Here is a 17,254-nt window from a genome sequence, read left to right on the forward strand (position 1 = left end):
GTCAGCAGCCTGTTCATGTTGTCCACCCTCACACACACATGCACACACACACACACTAACAGCAGGCCGTGTAAGAGGAGAACAGAGTGAAGGACACAGCACCTCCACACTTTAACTCCCCACAGGTTCACCCCAACACCACATGTGTAATATAAGTGTGTGGGGGGTGAACAGAGTGAAGGCACTGAAACTGGGTTATTTTCTATGTTCTTCACAGAAAATGAGCAAGGCCAAGAATCTGAGGTTGAAATAATAATAAATCACATCATTTTTTCTTTTGATAAACATGAAAATGGGTCCCACAGGCCTGAACACCACACCAGGGTTAAGTGAAAAAAGTAAACTGATTGGTCTCTGTTCAGCAGTCAGGAGTCCGCAGCTACCTTTGCCTGATACCCAGAAACAGGACAGTCAGTCAGAGCTATATTGGAAGACACAGATCAATTCCACTGCATTCTGAATCTCCGAAGCGCAATATTCATATCCGTTAGCGTTGAGTTTAACGTACAGTAACGTTCAAAAGCTTGGAATTGCTGTTCAGAAGTTTAGAATCAATGTCAAAATCAATTTAGTTGCTTTTAAATGTGCCATATGAATCTGTACCACTTTAAAGCTTTCAAATAGGTAATATGGCACTAAGAAGCCATCAGAAATAAACAAAACGTTGTAGATGTGTCCGTAATGATAAACAGAGTTGTTGATGATGATAAAGAAATGATTTATAACACTGAGAATAAAAAAAAATCCAGAAATCTTCAGAAGTGGAAATCAAATCTAGTCACAGATAGTATCGTCGTTTTACTTCTACTTTACAGAATTCCTAAAATACAGCATAAAACATCTAAAAATACAATTTGATGAGTGGTATGAAATATTTAAAATTGCATTGTTTGTTATTGTTGTACAAAATAACAAAAATGATTAATTTTATAGGTGAATACAAGTCTAAACTTTTAAACAAGTAGTTTAAGGCCTGCACTCAGTCTGTGTCCAGAAAAACATGGATTTCAGGCCATGCTGTGTGGATAAGATCTTTTTTTCTGTGTTTACCGTGTATAATTAACCTTTTATTGGGTTTTTTCTCATTAGAATGAGCTCCCACAAGCTGTAGATAGAATTTTCTCCCTCTGTATCCCCCCACCAAATGTGACGGGCACCCTCCATCTTGGTCATGCTCTGACAGTGGCGATAGAGGACGCTCTTGCTCGCTGGTAACTACTGGTGCACTTGTTTGAGTTAGTACAGTGGCAAGGGGGAAGGTTATGTGTAGGAGTAAATTCTTGTTTTATTACACAATAAAAATCTGGATATTTTGTCATGTACTCTACTGGAATCAGTGTTTTCAGAAATATACAACCAACTTTGTTGCAGATATATAAAATATATCTGCATACATATATATATATATATATATATGTGTGTGTGTGTGTGTATATGTAATGATTCAAATATGCTAGTTCTGAGCCAATTCCTCATTATTTAGAACTATAAATAAAAATGAAGAAGTGTTAGATGTGTCCAGAGTGATGTACAGAGCTGAAGATCACTCAGAACAGAGTCCTGTACAGCGTCCAGAATAACATTATAATGAAATTTTAGAGCAGATACTTGACTAAAAATGACTGTAATTGCATAACTACATTTATTTATCTTTATTGTATGTATTTCTACATTATTGATTAGTTTAAAATGAATGGATTTAAATATTAATTTCACAAGTACTTGATAATTTGATTATCAAGTAAATAAAACATTTAAAAATACATATATTGAAATCTACACTGCAGTTATTGTAATATTATTACTGTTGTACAAAAGATTTATTAAAAGTCATAAAAATGATTGATGACTAATATAGTAAGTGATTTTAGTCTTTTGAACAGTAGTGTGTATCTGTAAGAATCTTTTCTGATGCAGAACTCACTGGAATATGGCTCACTAATATAAATGCATGATGAGGTACAGCGGTGCTGAGCTTCAATGATACAATCACGTTTTCTTGTTTAGGCGGCGAATGCAAGGCTACAAGGTGTTGTGGGTGCCGGGCTGTGACCATGCTGGGATTGCAACGCAGGTATCAGAAGCACTTTATTGGCCAAGAGTACTTGTGCATACAGTGGTACCAAAAGTATTTAGATGGTCGTGCCATACTCATGAAGTATATTTCATCGTGTTTGGAAACAAAGTGTCAAACAAAGCGGCATTTATTTTAAATAAGTCATTTCATTACTGTTATTTTCTTTCCAACGGCAGCCTGTTTGTTTCGGATCATTATGTCTTGGCAGACTTCTGTGGGTTTGCATCCAAAATGCCTTTGTATGCTTCATGATCACATCAATAAAGACAAGATTACAAACATCACTGTGAGAAAAACAGCCCCACACTTTGAAGTTTCTGTCTCTGAGCTTTACAGAACCTGTAAATAAGTCTGACCAGAGTTCTTCTTCGTAAAGAGGCTTCTATCAGTTTGATGTGCTGAAAGTGCTTTTATTAAACGTTTTATGAAGTAATCTCAAGAATTTCGCTAGTTTTCCAATGGCTTTAGTCAATGGATCGAGCGTCCAAATACTTTTGGTGCCGCCGTATGTGGAAGAAACTTGTTGCGGTGGAGTTTGTGCATAGATAAATGAACATGGAATACAAATAGTAAAGAAATAATAAAGAATATGCAGAGACGCAGGCGCAAAGAGCATCACAAAATATATAATAGAAGCAGTCGTATGCAGGGATGTGGGAGGGTGGTTTAAGTTTGAGGCACTGAAATTTGAAGCAATATGCATGGGATGTGAATGATGATGTCATGCAAAATGATTTGCATTTTTCTTTTTGAATTATTTTGATCCTTTACATCGAACAGAATGTATTATGAAGCGAGAGATAAAAATATGTGCATGTTACTGACACATCAGGCTGCTGATGCACATCGTCACTCTGCATCTCATTCTGGGCAACCTTTAGGCAAATGAGCTGGTTGTTGGTAGCTGATTGTGTCACGCCCACAGTCACCTGGTGAGATTTAACGCTGGAAAGCACACTGAGCTGGAGAGACGGTTGATAAAATGTTATTAGGGGCTCAGAACTATCTCACACTTTCTCTCTTTAAACCTCAACCTGCGTATGTTTAGTGACGGGCCTCGAAAGCGGCTGAGGTTTTCTAGGGAAGTGAATCGACTTGCCTTAATGAAGATGCATTGTTAACTTAAATGGGGCAAGACTACTGTCGATTTTGAAAACATATGAGTAAAAATATACTAATAATAGTACTAATAATACTTTACTATGTTCAACCTATTAGACGTTTCTGTATTATTGTAGTTTTTATCAGATGCAGTCCTGAAATCAGGGGGTGCTGCTGCACCCTCAGCACCCTCACCTCCTATGTCCCTGGTTGTTTGGGCACCTTTTCGTCAGATGAACTTAGGAACACATCTGCATATTTTAATGCGTAATTACTGCTTAATTGCTGAGTTGAACGTAAAAAATAAATAAATAAATAAAATGTGGCTTGTGCAAAAGTTATGGCTCGTTTCATTTTTTTATGTTTTGTTTTTTCCAACATGTTAAACTCTGCAAATAATTAGAAATTTTACATGTACATATGAAGAAAATGGCATATTTGGGTTTGTCTACTGTAGAGAACGTGTTAACATATTTTCATGTATAAAATCAGTGAAACATAATGCATTGAAACTTAAACTTTTGCATAAGGATACACATTTTCGCTTTAGAGATCATAAAGGATGTATTGTGACTGTAAGGAAACCCCTCAGTGTTACAGATTGTTGTCTTTGTTTTTTTTTTTCTCTGTGCTTTAGTCCGTTGTTGAGAGGAGGTTGCTAAGGGAACAAGACAAGCGTCGGCAAGACTACAGCAGAGAGGAATTTCTGCAGGAAGTTTGGAGATGGAAACAAGAGTGAGTGTGTGTGCGATTCACTGTAATTCATGCATTCAGCCTGAGAGGTTGAGTGTTGTGTCAAGCATGCTTTACATTACAGGAAGGGAGATGAGATTTATCATCAGCTGAAGAAACTTGGCGCTTCACTGGACTGGAGCAGGGCCTGTTTCACCATGGACCCGGTAAGGTGGCACAACACACCAATTTCCTTTTGTATGAGCATCTCACGCCTCACTGAGCACCATTTCACATGTCATTTCTTTTACATTTTCTCATTTTCTCCTCACTTTGACCTCCTTTTGTTTGTCCTCTTTTTCTGGATATTTTCCCGCAGGGTTTCAGCAAGGCAGTGACGGAGGCCTTCGTTAGGATGTGTGATTCGGGGCTGATCTATCGCTCTGAAAGCCTGGTCAACTGGAGCTGCGCACTAGAGTCTGCGATTTCAGACATAGAGGTACATCAGTGTAGGAAAGCGCATTTAAAATAGAGAATATGGACACATATGCACCGTCTACTTTGTTAGAAACTCCTATCTTGTATGTCCCTTTAGTGTTAGTGACCACTTTGAGGTCCACCTACCTTACACAGCACTGTGTGAAACCCAACCTCTTATCTATTTAATTTCCAGGCAAAGTGGCCATTAAGTGCAAGTCATTCGTTTTTAGGAAAAGGTTCTAAGGAGAATAGATAAAAGGTAATCCACTTGCACAATAAAGGAGAATGTCAAACAAAAGTTAGTGAAATAAATGAAAAGCTACAGAGATCATGTGACTCCTAACAACCACCTGGAAGATCTAGTAAACTCCAAAACTGCTCCCATCAGATAAGCAGCGCTTACAGCTTTCATCTTTGAGAGAGAGGAGAAAATCCAGCTGCTTCAGATCTGAAAACATCCACAGGTGTTCCTGTTCATCCTTCCACTGTGAGAAGACTTGCTGTTGGTGTTCTCAAAACAGTGGCCGTTTTGACTGGAAATTAAATAAAGTAAGGATGGGCTCTGATTTAACCGTAGGTAGAGAGTGGTCTACCACCCGAAAACATCCCGACAAAAGCAGCTCTGTGGTCAGAAACTGACCATTGATATGATGGCTAACACAAAGTGTGCATAAACAGATGTACTGCAGTTTCTAACTGTACACCAGCGAGATGAATCTACCAGAGAGGAGTTTCTAATAGTTTTTTTTTATAAAGTGGCCAGTGTTTGTACAGTAATAGCTTTCTGGAAATATAGCTGAACCACATTTCTCAAATCAAATTTTGTTGTACGTGAAATTGTATTTAGGTCGACTCAAAGCAGCTGCCTGGCAGGACTCTTCTGTCTGTTCCTGGCTATGAGCAGAAAGTGGAATTTGGGACCATGATTACATTTGCATATCCTATAGAAGGACACGGTAAGTCCTTTTGTCAATTTTTTAAATTCTTGCTTTTCACATAATTGTGTTGCTCAGTTTATTGATCTTGTATCTGTATCTGTGTTAGAGGGCGAGGTCGCTGTGTCAACCACCCGTCCTGAGACCATGCTGGGAGATGTGGCCATTGCTGTACATCCGGATGATACCAGATACCAGGTACACATTAGCGTTCTTTTGATCTTATGGTCTAATTCATCTTCTAAATTTGATTCATTGCATAACAGCACATGAAACGTCATACAGTGATAACAGTATTAGACTTATTATGCTTTTCCCTCTATTAGGCTCTCCATGGTAAACAGTGCAGGCATCCTTTTACAAATAGGCTGTTGCCTATAATCACAGATCCTGTGGTGGACATGGGGTTGGGAACAGGTAGTCCTGATTTATTCTGATACATGTTTTGGGAAGGGGTGGCAGGGACAACTTTTCAGTTTTCAGGCAGATACTATATCAAGGCTAAAGTCAAGCTCTGACGAATAGGAGGAAACATACAGGACAATCCTATTGACTGATTTTCACTTTTCTCTCAAGTCTGTAGCTAAACTGAAAAATCTCACTTTTTGAATATATATATATATATATATATATATATATATATATATATATATATATATATATAATGTCAATGTTACTTGTTAGATAAGACACACTGTAGTCCACTCTCTGCCAATACTGATACATAAACATTGGTAAAATGTAGAAACTGGGACTGAATTGACCTGAATAAGCATAATAGATAATCAGGTAGATAATCATGTAAGCACTCTTCTCTTTCAGAGTACAATAAATACATCATAATATATCAGTTAGAGATATCCATCAAATCAAAGCATCTGTCAGATGCTGATATTTTTTGATATGATACTAATGACATTGCATCTCTAAATATTTGGTTAGATTAGGCTTGTTACTATCAGTTTTACTAGTAATCAAATATTTTGCCAATTATTCTTATTATGCTTTCCTGCTAAAAAAGAAAACTAGAATTTAAAATATGCATCATCATCATCATCATGCAAATTTGAATTAGTTAATAATTGGAAGAATTTGGTAATATTGAATAATCATAACACAACATAACACATTTCTGTCCTGTTGTGTGATAGGAGCTGTGAAGCTGACCCCTGCTCACGATCACACTGACTTCCTGCTCTCTCAGAGACACTCACTGCCGCGCCTCACTGTGATTGGAGGAGATGGAACCATGACCTCACATTGTGGGCACTGGCTACAGGTACAGAACTGAACATCACTGAATAAAGTGCCATCCTAAAGCTGTCCTATCTTAACTACTGGCACCTTGTTCTTACTGTTTAGTTGTCAATGTTGTTGATCTTATTATTCTGCTTCAAATTATTATTATTCAAATATTATTTTGCTTGTTTCTGTGAAACTAATGTGTAAGCTCTGAGACTGATTAACTGAAGTGCAGACCGCCTATGGCTTCCTTTGTGTGTAAGGTATCACAGTAAGGTTCACAGACCAATCTTTCCGCTCATCTCTCTGAGCATTTCTTTCTTCTTGTCTCCTCAGGGAGTAAAGCGATTCCAGGCCAGGGAGCGAGTGATTAGTGCACTGATGGAGATGAAGTTATTCAGAGGAAAGGAGGATCATCCCATGTCCTTACCAATTTGCAGGTGAATTGAGATTAATAAGGGCGGCCACTCTCATTTCGCTTCTCTAAATTGCTATAATCCTCTCATCACTTGTGTTTAATAAGAACACATTTGCATTTCTTGTCAGCTTTAAAACATTTAGGTTCCGTTAGTGGCCAATTCAAATTCACATTCGACCTTTTGTCCTGTCCCGCATAGCCGCTCCGGGGATGTCATTGAACCCTTGCTGAAGAAACAGTGGTTTGTTCGCTGTGAGAAAATGGCACAAAAGGCAATACAAGTACGTGTGTCCACTAAGACATTTTAAACGTGCAGAAGTGACTAATACACTGTTCTGTAGCAGCAGATTAATCAGTCTTTTCAAAACACTTGCAGCTGCTCACATTAATTCTCACAATCTGCTGTTGTACATTTCTTCTATATTCGGTACATATTCATCACTTTTAGGCAGTGGATGAGGGAGAGCTGGAAATAATACCTCACTTCTACACCAAAACATGGAAGAATTGGCTCTCAAACATCAGGTCAGTGTCTTGGACAACAGGATTTGTTCTGTGGATGTGCTCCTGTCATGAGGAGTAGTTGTGATTATACCTTCTCAAATTTTTTTAGCTCCTGTTTGTGCATAATGAGTGCATAAAAATGTCTTTCCTTTATTCTGGCTGCAGTGACTGGTGCATATCCAGACAGCTTTGGTGGGGTCATCAGATTCCAGCATATCGAGTGACATTACCAGAGTCTGGTAACACACAGGAGGTAGGACTAGCTGAGATTAGAGAGATTATTGGTTCATTTGTACAGCTTGAACACTCTTATCAGTTAAAGGGCCCTTGTCTTAGAAAACGGAGTTAAATGAAATATATTGGCGTAGTATATAAACACTGCTTGTAATGGACTGGTCCCTCCCCAGTCCACACAGTCCACATATGGAAACTAAGCAACCAAAAAAACAGCCATTTTGAAACCTCTGTTTTTGTGATGTCACAAAAACCAGCACATTTACTGTTAGGATTTTTTCCTGTTTGCCCCTTTCTGATCCCACCTTCACCGCACTGAACCTGTTTGCTCTCTCTTGAAGCCCCAAGGAGTGTATCAGAGAAACAATGGCACAAAAGCAAAGTTGAATCAAAGTTCATAGACACAGTCAGTTTAATATGAATCAGGACAGCATTTTAATACTGTATAATTAACAGTAGAGATGCGGTTTGAATCAAACGTTTATAGATTAAGGAATTTGCAGCTAAAAGGTCACAGACATTGGGAAGTACAGATATATTTTGAGAACATACTGTGATAAGGGAAATTATGTTTGGCACTCTGTTTACACATTTACTTATATCCACCTATTCAGCTTAATTCAGCCACCTACTCAGCCTACAGCAGTTTAGCCCATCCATTCACACTAAATTTGTAAGGCCTGTTTCAGTCCAGACTGCTTTTTGAATGAGTCACAATGCAGGGCATCCATTCGGTATAGAGCTCATAAGATACTATAGGAAAATACTTTGTTGTCATTGTAGTTATATAACAAAAGTTTGTTTGGTAGAGGAGATATAGTGATGTGCTTCAGCACAGTTCAGACAGTAGAAGGTCAATACCATCTCTGCAGTAAGGAGACTCGTTTTAGAGCCTTATAGCGGTAAAGGTGGATGACTTCAAATATCTTGGGTCAACCATCCAGAGCAATGGACAGTGTAGAAAAGAGGTGAAGAAGAGGGTGCAGGCAGGATGGAGTGGGTGGAGACAGGTGTCAGGGCTGATGTGTGACAGAAGGATAGCAGCAAGAGTGAAAGGGAAGGTTTACAAGACAGTAGTGCGTCCTGCTATGATGTATGGTTTGGAGACTGTGACTCTGTCTAAAAGACAGGAGGCTGAGCTGGAGGTGGCGGAGATGAAGATGCTGAGATTTTCGTTGGGAGTGACAAGGAGGAAAAGATTAGAAATGAGCAGATCAGAGGGACAGTGAAGGTGGAGCAGTTTGGAGATAAAGCCAGAGAGGCCAGGTTGAGATGGTTTGGACATGTGTTGATTTTTATTTTATTTTTGTGTGTGTGTGTGTGTGTGTGTGTGTGTGTGTGTGTGTGTGTGTGTGTGTGTGTGTGTGTGTGTGTATAGTACTGTGTGAAAGTTTTAGGCGTCTAAGCAAATTTTTAAACAATTTACCTCAGCAGTGAGTTTATTACAATATACATTAGAATAAAGTCATATTCATAATTCAAATAAACATAAAAACAATAAACAGTAACAAGAAATTCTTGGGTCCATATTTTTCCTTGACACCTTCACAGCCGCCACAGAGACTCGTTAATATCATCAGTTACATCATGAGCTCAATTTAATGAAGCACTGATGGGTCAAACCAGGATATATATATATATATATATATATATATATAATTATTTTTTAATGTTCTATATGTTTTGTTTATTCAAATATTAACAGTTCTCTCAGCAAATAAACACATACTACACAATTCTTGGGTGCCTAAGACTTTCGAACAGTACCGTATGTGTGTATGTAGTGCAAATACGGCAGTGTAAACAGGTATAAACAGGTATTCCACATTAGGTGTTGCACAAACTATAATAATTGTATTTACAGTCCTGGATGTGACATGTTCAGTGCATTAGCAGCAGCTTGGCAAAGCTGGGAGCCTGTAAAACAGGCTGGCCTGTTTGCTGCCTTCAGTCTTCAGCAGCTGTGGGTGTGTGTTGGGGGGTGTAATGCAGGCTACAGCTCTGGGGCAGAAGCTGTTCCTCAGTCTGTCAGTGTGTGTCCTGATGGGGCTGAATCATTTGCCCAGTGGAAGGGGGACAAACAGTCTGTGACCTTGATGGGTTGAGTCCTTGTTCATGTTGCTCACTTATGTAGGCGGCTAGCATAAACTGTGTCCAGATTTGGGAGCTTTGTTTCCACAATCCTCTGTGCTGTCTTAATTATCCAGGCTGAGTCTCCACGGTTCTCTGCAGTACAGCTGGTGTGCCACACTGTGACTGTTGTGCTCCTGTAGAAATTCATGAAGCTGAGAGGGAGCTTGCTCAAAACGAAGAGCCTCTGCTAAGCTTTCTTCACCAGGTGGGAGGTGTTAAGGTTCCATGTCAGATCCTTAGTGATGTGGAGTCCCAGGAGTTTGATGTCATCGACCATCTCTACCTCCACAACATTTATGTGGAGGGGGGAGTTGTTGTTTTCCTGGTTCTCCAGGAACTCCACAATGATCTTCTTTGCTTTAGTGGTGTTCAGGACCAGGTTACTGTCTAAATGCCACCCAGTGAGCCAGTCCAGAATCCATGAGCAGAGTGTGGTGGTTAATCCCAGGTTGCTGAGCTTGTCTGCCAGTTTATGGGGGGCTATTGTATTGAAAGCGGAGCTAAAGTCAACAAATAGCATGCTGATGTATGTGTTCTGCTCATTTACATATACCAATCTTAAATGCACAATAACAGAAACGGTCTGTTAGATTCTGATGGATAAAGAGGGATAAAAATAATTGTGTTATTTTTACATATATTATTTTAATACATAAAAGCACACAAATGTTGTAAGTAGACCTTAAAATGAATAAATTACATACTACAAAAATAGAGTATAGGCCCTTTAAGCCTGAAGCCAGAAAAAGTGGATATTCTTGGCCCAAAAAAAGCCTGGACCTATAATTTATAGAAAAAAATTACAATTTAAATCACAGTCAGAATATTGGTTAGAAAATTGCAGTTAGATCTATTCACCAAACCGCTCAGCCCTACTCAGCAGGCCTAGCAGTGTGATTTATGTGGTGTGATTAATGCGCTGTGTTCTGCTGTGACTGTATCTCTCTGCAGGAGCAGTGGGTGTGGGGCAGGAGTGAAGCGGAGGCCAGGGAACGTGCTGCTGCGAAGTTTGGAGTGTCCCCTACTGCTCTTATCCTCACACAGGGTGACTAATGACTGCCTTCAGTACATATTTCAGTGCTAAATATAATATTAATTATTTATTCTGTACACACATTTTGTTCTACTTAGTGAGTGGAAGTACAAGGTAGGTGTTTCTAGTGAAGTGACAAGTGAGTGAATAAATAACACATGATAAAACATTAAACATCACAGCTCAAGCTTTTCTAATAAACATGACTTCATATCCACAGTTTAAAGTCAACCTGAAATCAAAATATCCAAAAATGTACCTTGTTCAATTGCAGATGAGTCATCGTATCATTTTAAGTTTATTGTTTTTCGTAATGTTTAATCAAATGCTGTGACTTTTGCCCACGTCTAATATATCTTATACATATATATACAGTATCTCACAAAAGTGAGTGCACCCCTCACACTTCTGCAAATATTTTATTAGATCTTTTCATGGGACGACACTAAAGAAATGAAACTTGGATGTAACTTAAAATAGTCAGTGTGCAGCTTGTATAGCAGTGCAGATTTACTGTCCTCTGAAAAGAACTCAACACACAGACATTAGTGTCTAAATAGCTGGCAACACAAGTGAGTCCACCTCACAGTGAACATGTCCAAATTGTGCTCAAAGTGTCAAAGTATTTTGTGTGACCACCATTATTATCTAACACTGCCTTAAACTTCTTGGGCATGAAATTCACCAGAGCTGCACAGGTTGCTACTGGACTTCCACTCCCCCATGATGGCATCACGGAGCTGGTGGATATTAGACACCTTGCGCTCCTACTCTGCTTCAGAAGGTCACAGTACATGTTGGAATTCATGTTTCCCTCAATGAACCGCAGCACTCATGCAGCTCCAGACCATGATGCTACCACCACCATGCTTGACTGTAGGCAAGAGATAGTTGTCTTGGTACTCTTCACCAGGGCGCCACCACACATGCTGGACCCCATCTGAGCCAAACAATTTATCTTGGTCTCGCCAGACAACAGGACATGGTTCCAGTAATCCATATTCTTGGACTGTTTGCGGGCTTTCTTGTGCGTCAGCTTCAGAAGAGGCTTCCTTCTGGGACTACAGCTGCAGACCGAGTTTCTCTAGAATGTAAAATTTTACATCAAACCACTCTGAATGACTTTGTTTTTGAGGCTGGTTTGGATGTTTCCCCAGAAAAAAAGACGCCATGTTGAGCATTACAAGCTTTCCCATCCATTTTCCAACCAGTGATCTGACTCCTCCTTTATATGTTTCCGACCTCATGGTTACTGGAGAGAAGAATCCACAAACCCAATTCCAAAAGTAGTTTGGACAGTATGTGACATGCCAATAAAACAGAAAGCAGTGATTAGTAAATTCTGTTTGACTTGATTAAATTGAAACAGTACAAAAACATGAGATTTGACGTTTTACCTGAATGTTATTGTATTATTTTTTGTAAATACACACTCATTCAAGATATGATGCCTACAACACATTCCAGGAACATTGAGACAGGAGCAGGATTATCACTATATTACGTTACCTTTCCTTTAACAGCACTTTAGGAGCAGTTGTTGGCTGGAGGTTAGAGAACCAGCCTTGTGACTGGAAGGTCGCCGGTTCAATCCTCTGAGCTGACAGTCAGTGACTGAGGTACCTTTGAGCAAGGCACCTAACCCACAACTGCTTCCTGGGCGCTGTGGATAGGGCTGCCCACTGCTCCAGGCAAGTGTACTGACTGCCCCCTAGTGTCTTCACCACTGTGTATGTGGTGTTTCAAAGTTACCCATGGGCACTAATACACCCCATACCATGACAGACTCTAGCTTTTGAACTTTACACTGGTAACAGTCTGGACAGTCCTTTTATTTTATTTACTAATCACTGCCTTTGGTTTTTATTTGCATATAATGTTTCCATACTGTCCCAACCTTTTTAGAATTGAGTTTGTATTAAAGCGGCAACTCAGTATGTGTGAATAAGTCATTCTTGAAATGCTTATGTAGGTTGAGGTGGAACAGACATCAGGGATGCTAGCAGCCATACTAAAACTACAAAATAAAATGTGCATAAGAGTGAATGGGTGTCTAGTACAAGCAACAGACACCAACAGTACTTTTAACATTTCCATACAGCTCAGAGTTTGGCAGGATGGAAGAAGAAGCCGTCCTTATGTCTTGTGGTTGTGATTCTATTTGTCCTTAATCGTTTCCTAGAAGAGAGACTCCCTATTCCAGAATCAGGCTTGATCTGTATTTTGGAAAGCAGTGTTTTTCAACTGCCAAGCAAATGTGTCTCAACAAGTCCAACTTGTTGTCCAACGTGTTCGCTCTCTTAGATCCGGATGTGCTGGACACGTGGTTCTCTTCAGGTCTTTTTCCCTTCGCCATGCTGGGCTGGCCTGAGCAGGTAAACGTCTCTCAGATAAATTGTTATAAATTGTCAGTCTTTAACAAATGTCTTTAGAATTCTCTTTATTTTTTCCTTAAGGGGTCCATATCATGGAAAAATAAATATTCCACACTTTTAGAGATCAATGTTCAAGAGTTCAGTGTTTTAAATATTTTCTTACCCTAAACTTGACAACGGAGAATTTTTTTTCTGTTGGCTATTGCCTCCCCATCACTTCTATGTTATGAATGTTGCATCATTTATCTTAAGCTGTAAACTGTAACATGATATAGACAGGCTACATGACAAATAACCTATAGCCTACATAAGAAAGCAATTAGTATTTTCTTCAGAAAATATTGAAGATTTTCTTAAAATAATTTTTAGAGCTGCATTTAAGAACATGTTTGTTTTAAAACCCTTTTAAAGTTTTTTTTTTCTGAGGAAAGCTTTTAGAAATCCAACCCCAAGTTTTACCTTAACCATAATTTGACAGTTTTCTTTTAGAAGCTATTGTTAAAAGCACATTTTGAAACTCTGACCCAAAGGTTTTTTAAACACAAAGCGTTTGAGTGCTGCTGAATGCTGACATCACAAGAAGTAGGGAAAAATAATCATTTAATACTTTTTGTTCCAAGTGGAGAGGCAAGTATAACATACAACACTCGCTCTTCATTCTGAAACGTTTCAAAAGATGAACAGGAGTACTGCTTGATGGCCACTGGTTTTCACAGTGCATTTGTTGGTTCTTTCAGGAAAATGAAAGTTCTGTTACAGCAACCCAAATGTTAAAAAGCCATTTTGTTCTTTCAGCTAAAATTAAACCACCTTGAGAGCCACAACATATTATGTCAATTTTATTGAAGCAGTGTTTATACTATCTTGGCTGTAAATATGTCTCAGTATGAGCTAATGTACTAGTATAGATTAAAAATATAATGTAGAAGAAAACGCAGACTTACTTTGCTCTGCTTTAAGCTTTAGTTCAGCTATAACCGCTTTTCTCGCATCTCCGGCAGGAAACTTTTCCTCAAAAGTAGAACAGTTTCTTGTAAAGCGTCTCTCAACATTCAACTTTTCACAAGACTGAAGTCGCTTCTCATTCTCCAGCTTCTTGTCCTAATTTCCCCGTTCCACTTTAAATACTGTCTGAGGCACCAGAATGCAACTGCTGCACCATTTAAGGTGGAACAAGAAAATTCAAACAAGAGACTGACGAACGAGAAGCAACTTAAACGTATCAGGAACCAGCTGGAGTGATTATAAATGCAAATAAGTCCATTCATCTCCAAATTACTGACGTTTGTCTTAAATCTTTCTCTTTGTAGTTTCGTTCGCTGCTAGCTAAGTGAAATTCTTGACTACGTTGCTATGGTGACCAGCAGTCTGCGCACCAACCTTCAGGGTTAAAGGGTGAATTAGCAGTTCTACATTTCAGGCCATTTATTGTTAAACTGTGTTGAACGATCAGCAGAGCTTTATTTTACTGTAAAGGAGGATTATTTTATTATTACATAATAATCTAATTCTGCTGTGGAGCCGCAACAGGGCAGTAAAAAACCCTGCCCTAGATAATGTCCCTGGGCAGTACCCTAACTAGGGAGCACTTTGAGACACACCCTTTCAAAAGCTAGCGATAGGAGCACCCAAACTTTTGACAGTGCATTCTTTTATTGATGCGTCATGATGAAGGTATGATGATATGACCTTCCGATCCACAGACCGAGGACTTGAAGCAGTTCTATCCCAACACAATGCTTGAGACGGGAAATGACCTCATCTTTTTCTGGGTGGCCAGGATGGTGATGCTCGGCACAGAGCTGACCGGCCAGCTGCCCTTTAAACAGGTACCGCAGTTATCTTATTACACCTTAATGTCAAACCTAAAGAGAGGCAAGAAGTCAAATAAAAACGTAGATCGAGAAAATAAGATAAACATCAATAGAACTGGACAAAATAAATGTCAGAATAATATGAATGCGTTTTTAACACATCTGACATCCTCTCTCTCTCTCTCTCTCTCGTCCTTTCATTCTCTTATCTCTCAGGTGCTCTTTCATTCTCTGGTGAGGGATAAGCACGGCCGGAAAATGAGCAAGTCTTTGGGAAATGTCATCGACCCTCTGGATGTGATCTCAGGTGTCTCTCTAGAGGTACACTGACAGTGGATGTTATTATATGCACCATATGACTTTGCACAGCCTCCCTAACTCCATATACTCACTCTCCTCGTAAGGACAGTAAATCCTCACAGTCCTTGAAGCACACAGCATCTCTTGAATCAATGCTGCCAAACCTAGAGGTGAAACTGCATAGTTTATGTTTCTCTTTTAGGCTCAGCTGCATTTATCAAGCTGGTTTTACACCTAATCTCTTGTAAATTCTTAATTAGAACAGTAAAGTCTCGATTAGAAACCCTATTAAACTGCTCAAGTTATGTTTTGTTGATTTTCTAAGTAAAAATCAGTTGACATATCCTCTACATTTTCCCTGCAAATTTTAGTGCACAATCCTATTTATTTGCCTTTTTCGTATATTTGAAGAGTAATAAAACATAGAGGATGTGTTCACTTATTTATACTGAGTCATTTAAAACTTTGAAATCACTTTTCATATACTTTTTTTTTTCATTTCTATACACTAACAAGCAATACAGTGTGTTAAAATATTACAGCTAGACACTAAAACGTGTTAGATGCTCAATAATGTTGGAAACATCAACATTTGAACAAGTGTCAACATAGTATGATGCTTATATGGGTCATTCTCCATTTGGAGTTGGAATTCAGGTGGATGCATTTCTTTCATCCTAAAATTAAATAATCTTAATACACTATATTGCCAAAAGTTTTCACTCACCCATCCAAATCATTGAATTCAGGTGTTCCAATCACTTCCATGGCCACAGGTGTATAAAACCAAGCACCGAGGCATGAAGTGGTAGGCCACATGAAAGACATGAGGCATGAGGTCGTCAACTTTCTGCAGAGTCAGTCGCTACAGACCTCCAAACTTCATGTAGCCTTCAGATTATCTTAAGAACAGCGTAGAGAGCTTCATGGAATAGGTTTCCATGGCTTACATCACAAAGCACAATGCAAAGCGTGGAATGAAGTGGTGTAAAGCGCCGCCACTGGACTCTAGAGTCTTGGTTTGACGGTTGCCAGGAGAACGGTACTTGTCTGACTACATTGTGCCGAGTGTAAAGTTTGGTGGAGGGGGGATCATGGTGTGGGGTTGTTTTTCAGGAGTTGGGCTCGGCCCCTTAGTTCGAGTGACAGGAACTCTTAATGCTTCAGCACCAAGAGATTTTGGACAATTTCATGCCCCCAACCTTGTGGGAACAGTTTGGGGACGGCCCCTTCCTGGTCCAACATGACTGCACACCTGTGCACAAAGCAAGATCCATAAAGACATGGATGAGCGAGTTTGGTGTGGAACAACTTGACTGGCCTGCACAGAGTCCTGACCTAAACCCAATAGAACACCTATAGGATGAATTAGAGCGGAGACTAACCAGGCCTTCTCGTCCAAGAGGCGCTTCTGGAAGAATGGTCAAAAAGCTTCACACGCATATTTTTGCAATACAGTGTGTGTCCATTAACATCTATGATCTACCTATTATCATATATGTAGAAAGGAGAGCTTAATTCCAAACGTTGACAATTTTACAGTCACTGGTGTTGTATGAATGTGGTGTAACACCAGTGCCGGTGACTCCAGTGACATTCTGGTTAAAATTTGTAAGGTGGCTGACTCATTGGTGGTTAGGTGACCGTAACTATTCACTACTATTCTACTGTTAAAATCAGTAATAAAAAGGATTTTTGGCATTGTTTGGACAAAATTTTAATGGCCCAGCCGTTAAAGCACATAAGACCAGTGACATATAGAAGTTATGTGCTGCCTGATAAATAAACTTATTGATAAATTAATGAAATGTGAGTGAGTGTGACTCGACTTCTCATCTCTTGAGATGCTTCCTCTCTGATGAGCCTCAACCCAAAGAAGTTTAATAAGAGTTGAAAATACTGTGTTAAAGTATAACGAGTCCTGATGACACCAGTG

At 39.3% G+C, this 17,254-nt stretch overlaps 1 protein-coding gene across 2 annotated transcripts in view; it reads left to right on the forward strand.

Annotated features, from left to right (window-relative positions):
* The window catches only part of vars2 (valyl-tRNA synthetase 2, mitochondrial), a 32,200-nt gene that overhangs the window by 4,798 nt on the left and 10,148 nt on the right, over window positions 1-17,254 (forward strand). For both annotated transcript variants that reach the window (XM_017711421.2, XM_037535389.1), the window contains 17 exons: window positions 1,090-1,211; window positions 2,008-2,074; window positions 3,816-3,913; window positions 3,996-4,077; window positions 4,230-4,349; window positions 5,178-5,286; window positions 5,375-5,463; window positions 5,592-5,682; window positions 6,417-6,544; window positions 6,844-6,947; window positions 7,125-7,206; window positions 7,374-7,450; window positions 7,595-7,682; window positions 10,748-10,841; window positions 13,134-13,204; window positions 14,908-15,033; window positions 15,235-15,339. In XM_017711421.2, coding sequence (XP_017566910.1) covers window positions 1,090-1,211; window positions 2,008-2,074; window positions 3,816-3,913; window positions 3,996-4,077; window positions 4,230-4,349; window positions 5,178-5,286; window positions 5,375-5,463; window positions 5,592-5,682; window positions 6,417-6,544; window positions 6,844-6,947; window positions 7,125-7,206; window positions 7,374-7,450; window positions 7,595-7,682; window positions 10,748-10,841; window positions 13,134-13,204; window positions 14,908-15,033; window positions 15,235-15,339 — 1,653 coding nt within the window. The remainder of the gene's footprint in view (window positions 1-1,089; window positions 1,212-2,007; window positions 2,075-3,815; window positions 3,914-3,995; window positions 4,078-4,229; window positions 4,350-5,177; window positions 5,287-5,374; window positions 5,464-5,591; window positions 5,683-6,416; window positions 6,545-6,843; window positions 6,948-7,124; window positions 7,207-7,373; window positions 7,451-7,594; window positions 7,683-10,747; window positions 10,842-13,133; window positions 13,205-14,907; window positions 15,034-15,234; window positions 15,340-17,254) is intronic.

Source organism: Pygocentrus nattereri, chromosome 27 (assembly GCF_015220715.1).
Source record: "Pygocentrus nattereri isolate fPygNat1 chromosome 27, fPygNat1.pri, whole genome shotgun sequence".
NCBI lineage: Eukaryota > Metazoa > Chordata > Actinopteri > Characiformes > Serrasalmidae > Pygocentrus > Pygocentrus nattereri.